Source organism: Hippocampus bargibanti, linkage group LG04 (genome assembly GCF_051943395.1).
Source record: "Hippocampus bargibanti isolate YZ-2025 linkage group LG04, ASM5194339v1, whole genome shotgun sequence".
NCBI classification, from domain to species: Eukaryota; Metazoa; Chordata; class Actinopteri; order Syngnathiformes; family Syngnathidae; genus Hippocampus; species Hippocampus bargibanti.
The window spans coordinates 3,656,201-3,662,500 of NC_142737.1; the positions used below are offsets into that span (position 1 = coordinate 3,656,201).

Here is a 6,300-nt window from a genome sequence, read left to right on the forward strand (position 1 = left end):
TTGCAAAACAATGTTGCGAGGCAAACACATCCTGAGTGCCTGATTAGAATGGAACAAATGCATTTTGTAAGAGATGCGCATCTCACTTATTGTATATGATGAAGCTCACTGATGTCCATTAAAAATACATCTGTCTTCACATTTTCTGCTCTTAAACTGAAAAACAAAAGATACTGGTTCTCATTTAAAGTTTATCGATGGGGGTTTTGCCTGTTTTATGAAAATAGCAAAACCTTTCACTAAATCGCCATGGTGGGGTGAGGTTCAATTTGGATCGTTCCTACAACCGACTTCTTAGGCAACATAGGCTTAGTTATGCTGATGAGGTGATACCAGATCAAACGGGGCAATCAGACTCATTCATTCTGGAGACATGCTTTTTATTGGACAGCAACTATATTTTTATTCCACCCGTCCATTCAATTTCTACGCCGCTTATCACGGCTAGCTTCAAATGAAGAGGCAGACTATCTGGACCTTGAGCTGCCTGCCGGTCAAACCACACAGCATTAAAAACGGACACACCATTTCCACTGACAGTAACAGCATTTACCTTTCTTAATACGGTGAAAATTCAATATAACAGACCGAGAAGCAAGGAACAGAAAGAAAATAGTGTCCAAGGTACTCAAAAGAGCCCTTTGTTCAGCTGTCAAAAATGTGTCAGTTCCAAAATTTGCCGTGATTGGGCTACATTTGACAATAAATCGCGTCACGGAGAAGAGACCAGGTCCATATGCTTGAAAAAGTGCCATTGTTGTCACAGATATACAGTAGACCACGCCGGGCTCACATATGTGCCTATGCGGCGGCCATGTTGGTTGATTCAATTCCCCCCCCATCATAATAATCATCATAAATTTCATTTTTAAGCGCCTTTCAAAACTCTCAAGGACATCGGTCGTGGGAAATAATGACGTGTCGGGCTGTGCAGAAATCAGGGGCAACTCATAGCGAGAAAAACAATGGCTATTACAAACAAACAAAAGCATTCATAATGTAATAAATGGATGGATGGATTGATAGATGGATAGATTGATAGCTAGCTTGATAGGTTGACAGCTAGCGAGAAAGGTTGATAGCTGGCTCGAAATATTGATAGATAGATAGATAGATAGATAGATAGATAGATAGATAGATAGATAGATAGATAGATAGATAGATAGATAGATAGATAGATAGATAGATAGATAGATAGATAGATAGAATGATAGCTACCTAGATTACTAGCTACCTACATTGATACATTGATAGCTAGCTAGATTGATAGCGAGCTAGATTGAAAGCGAACTAGATTGATAGCTAGCTACATTAATAGCGAGCTAGATTGATAGCTAGCTAGAATGATAGCTACCTAGATTACTAGCTACCTACATTGATAGATTGATAGCGAGCTAGATTGATAGCGAGCTAGATTGAAAGCGAACTAAATTGATAGCTAGCTACATTAATAGCGAGCTAGATTGATAGCTAGCTAGAATGATAGCGAACTAAATTGATAGCTAGCTACATTAATAGCGAGCTAGATTGATAGGTCGCTAGAATAATAGCTACCTAGATTACTAGCTACCTACATTGATAGATTGATAGCTAGCGAGATTGATAGCTACCTACATTGATAGATTGATAGCTAGCTAGATTGATAGCTACCTACATTGATAGATTGATAGCTTGATAGATTGATAGCTAGCTAGATTGATAGCTACCTACATTGATAGATTGATAGCTAACTAGATTGATAGCTACCTACATTGATAGATTGATAGCTAGCTAGATTGAAAGCGAACTAGATTGATAGCTAGCTACATTAATAGCGAGCTAGATTGATAGCCAACTAGATTGATAGCTAGCTAGCTTGATAGCTAACAAGATTGATAGCTAACTAGATAGGGAACTAGATTGATAGCTAACTAGATCACTCGCTAGATTGATAGCTAACTAGATAGCTAGATTGATAGCTAGATAAATAGAAAGATAGCTAGATAAATAGAAAGATAGATAGCAAGCTAGAAAGATAGCTATCTAGCTAGATATCTAGCTGGATGAATGGATGGATACTGTAAATTAATTCATTCTTACTGCAGCTATGCTTAAACTCATGATTGTACTTCAGACGGTGCAGTGAATCTGCAGCTTAAAAGTGAGTGTGGATCATCGCACAGCACAGCTGCTAAGTCAATCAAATCTTCTTCCATACTTGAATTATCCGGGATTTCTGATGTTTTTTTTCATCAAATTTCTAGCAAGACAACCTCATAAGCACTTGCATTTATCCCCCCACAGTACTTTAGAACTGTATCGGACATTTTCAGCAAAAACTACAAAATCACAATTTAGTTCTCTTGTAGGCATTTTGGCTGCCATTTTGTTGTTAGAAGAACGGGCTTGTTCGCGAACGACACATCACTCATTGAGGCAGCTCCGTGTACCAAAAAAAGTTTGTATGCCAAGGTAAAATTTTCATAAATTTAACGTTCGTAACCCGAGCTATCACTGTATTGTTTATGCAAGTCACCAACACCACCTGATATTCTCAATTCGGTCTTTTTTTTAACAAATTTGGCATCACACTAAAGATCAGCCGCTGTGGTGCAAATGGAGCGCCGCTTTACAAAAGTAATTACGTTTTATGAACATCCTGTGCACATTTTCATGACCACGCACACTTTTATCAGGTGGAAATAACACAGATCACAGATCTTTGGCTCATCCGGTGATTGTCATTCAGCGCCGCTTCCTGATTATCACGGCGCCGATGCCAAAATACGAGGATGACATGAATTATTCAGGAGATTGTCTGCCGCAATAAAGGACTTCCGACTTCTCTCATATCGAGAGACGTGTCATTCGCGAACGAATGGGCTCTAATGAGTGAACGACTGGAGCTGGCTCCTAATTGGGAGCCGCTGATAGGAGCCAATTTTCCCCCCTTTGGTTCTTAAAGGACAACCGACGTCTCCGGACAAGTTGTGTCCATAATTTGTAAAATGGCTTCAAATGACTTCTGACTACTGAGCGTATTTTACAAAGATTCCACTGCATATAGCTATCTGTAGTCTGAAAACATTGATGTTGCACCCAAACGCCGCCAGAAGAGGGCGTCCAAGCTCAATGGAAGGAATTTATCAGCCTGTGGAAACGGGCTGATTCATTCCTCACGGGAGCTGGTCGCCATTTTTGGGTGCGACATTCCCCCCCGCCCGTTTACCTCAAAATGACACGGAAAAAATTATTTAATCGATTGCAAACTTGTATGCTTTCCTTTTTAGAACTATTTGAATCATATTCATAACTGGATGTGTAAGAAGAAAGCATCTTCTCCAAATCTGAAGCCATTGTTTTGATTTTGTTGACCTTTTTTGAGATGGGCCTTTGTTTTTGTACATTATATATTTTTTTTGTAGCACTACATGTTAAGTATGTTCAAAAGAATATAAATAAAGCCAAATAAACTTTTACAAATGATAAATCGTGTTTTTTTACGTTGGAATTTCATTTTACATATTATTTTACTTTAATTGTTATTTAGTTTTTTTTTTACTTCAAGATGGTATGTATCTATGCTTATCTGTGACTGTAAAGTGTCCTTGAGAGCTTTGAAAGGCGCTTGATATCTTCTTTTTAATATTTGTTATTTGTTGTTGTTGTTTATTATTATTATTATTATTATTATTATTATTATTATTATTATTATTATTATTATTATTATTATTATTATTATTATATATTAAAAGAACCGGAATGCCCAACACTAATATCGACTGTTTCCCGAGAGATGTGGCAGCACAGGTATAATGTCTCCACCTACAGGTAAACCCGAGGAACTGGGGTTCCTTGTTCCGAGCACACAAGCGAACAATGAGAGTTAACCCAAATTTCGTTCATTTACCTAAAAAAAAAACAAGAAACTGATGTTGTGAATAAATAACTTTTATTTGTCTCACATTTGAGAAATTCCTTCTTTCACATCAAAAAGTTACAAAAGGAAGAGAAAAGGAGAAATAAGTAGAAATACAAAAGCTTCGGAAAACACAGTTGATTACAATGAGATGTAACCATATTTCTTTCATTTAATGATCTTTTACGGTCACATTGGTTGTGAAATTTAAATTATGTGTGTACAAAATTTCTTTCAGGGATCTGTAGTAGTAACGTAAATACAAAAGAAGTGGATAAAATTAGATGTGTGTCTAATATTGGAGAATGTGTCTTTCGGATATACTGTATGCCCCTTCAAATGCCTTCGAGGCGGAAGGAAGTAATGTCGTCAGGTAAGCACGGCGATGAGCCACATTTAAATTTCTTTCACGGCTCTATAGGAACGTAAACACAAAACAAGTTAATAAATTTGATTAATGTCTAATATTGGCGAACATGTCTTTCAGATATATGTCCGTTCAATTGCCTTCGAGGCGGAAGGAAGTCATGACGTCCGGGTAAGCACGGCAACGAGCCATACTTTAACTTCTTTAGTTGCTAATTAATTTACTTAATTTTTACTTGTTGTCATCTAAGAGTAACATCTCTTCCAAAGCTTTAATTCTAGAGTTAAACCGTAAAATAAACCAAAGAGAAGAGTCTGAAATGTTTGTCCCTTTGACCAAGTTATGGACGACGATGGAACAAACAAACAAGCTAAGCCTTCGTTGATTACTCATGTCGAGGAGCAATAAAGCCAAAAAATATATATATATATATATCTATCACATAAATGAAATCGAGAGAAACACTTTAAGATTCCTTTATATTTATGAACACCGCTTGTACAGTAATGCAAAAGTCATCATGATGCCTCAGTACAAAACTTTTCAAAGTGTCACAATTATACGAGGGGGTGAAAAAAAATTACATGAATCCAGAAAGTTTTTCCTTGACTTTCTCTTCAATATTTGAAAAGTATTTCATTTGGGCAAGTAACGCTTTGGCGTCTTGTAGCTCTCCTGCCAGGAAAGAAAAAGAAATGAATAATAAAGAGAAGACGGAGTATAAAAAGAGGGTTCAAGTGATGACTCATTGAGCAACATAGAGCTTCAGCATAGATTACAAAGATAGCATGCAGTGAGTAGGAGGAAAGTAGAAGATGTTTCAAAGGGACTTCTTGATGTCTTACCTGCACGCAGGGCGCCGTCTATCTTGGCTGTCAGGCCTTTTAGTTTCCCTGCAAGCGAGGAAGATGCGACAAGTTCAACGAGTGCAGGTGATCATAAAGAAAAAGCCTAAAAGCTGATGCCTAACATTGCATCAGTAGGTGTCTGGGAATGCGAGAAATACAACAAAGGGAATTTTGCGAAAACGCAATACAATACGTATTGATTTATGTAGCGCTTTAACAACAGCTGAAGCTGCAACAAAGCACTTAATGGAGAACTATCATATACAGGAAATAAAGCAGTCACAAAGATTGTAGAAAACACCAGGGAGTAAAACTAAAATCGTCTGAATAATGCAGAGTCAAATGCCAAAGAGTACAGGTGAGTTTTGAGGAAAAAAATTACAATTAGTCACGCATCTGCAATCACGGAACTGAAATATCGACACAGATCGAGGTCAGTGTATGACCTAAAAACCTTGAAAATGACCCCAAATTCACCACCCCATTACATCGTACTCGCTTGCTTAAATATGCCCATTCAAGGGCTGCACAAAACTGCTGAACCCAACAAACAACATGAAGTACACTCATTTCATAATTTTCACCTCAATCAAAATGTTAATGTTATTGAGGAGCTCTGCATCTTCTGTATTGTCACCCCCCCCCCAAAAAAAAAAAATAAATAAATAAATAAAGATTTGACCGATTCCCATTTGAACTCATTCACTGCCAAACAATGTGATTTTTTAATTCATATTTCATGATGTCATCGGTGTATAGTTTTCAAAATATTGTGTTTTTTGGTATGTAACTCATTTACTGCCAGACAATGTGCAAAAAAATATGTCCACTCCAGTGCCAGGGTTTTTGTCATTTTCACTCAAATTGCAGGACCCACGGAATATTGAGATTTAGGACTACATAAACATTCAATGCAGTGTAAGAAACCACAGACTCTTTTTTTTCATCATAAAAAAAGTTAATTCCTAAGTTACATGGGTCTGGAGTTATCTGAGCTTGAAATGGGGGTGGCTGTCCAAAATACAATGTAATACATATTGGTTTATATCGTGTTTTAACAACCGCTGAAGCTGGAACAAAGCGCTAACATAGAAAAAAGGGAAATGCTGTCTTCTTGTGGAAAGGAAAAATTCCTGAAGAAATTTGTGAATGAGTTAATATCAGGCCTGGTGCCAATACCAACACCC

The 6,300-nt window shown here is 37.3% G+C and overlaps 1 protein-coding gene across 1 annotated transcript in view; it reads right to left on the reverse strand.

The window, feature by feature from the left end:
- Nucleotides 1–4,725: 4,725 nt before the first annotated feature.
- Nucleotides 4,726–6,300, reverse strand: part of hscb (HscB mitochondrial iron-sulfur cluster cochaperone) — an 8,682-nt gene continuing 7,107 nt past the window's right edge. The window contains exons 6-7 of the mRNA XM_088993583.1: nucleotides 5,111–5,158; nucleotides 4,726–4,940 (exon numbers count right to left, since the gene is read on the reverse strand). Of these exons, the coding sequence (XP_088849709.1) occupies nucleotides 4,846–4,940; nucleotides 5,111–5,158 (143 nt within the window). The 3' untranslated portion in view covers nucleotides 4,726–4,845. The remainder of the gene's footprint in view (nucleotides 4,941–5,110; nucleotides 5,159–6,300) is intronic.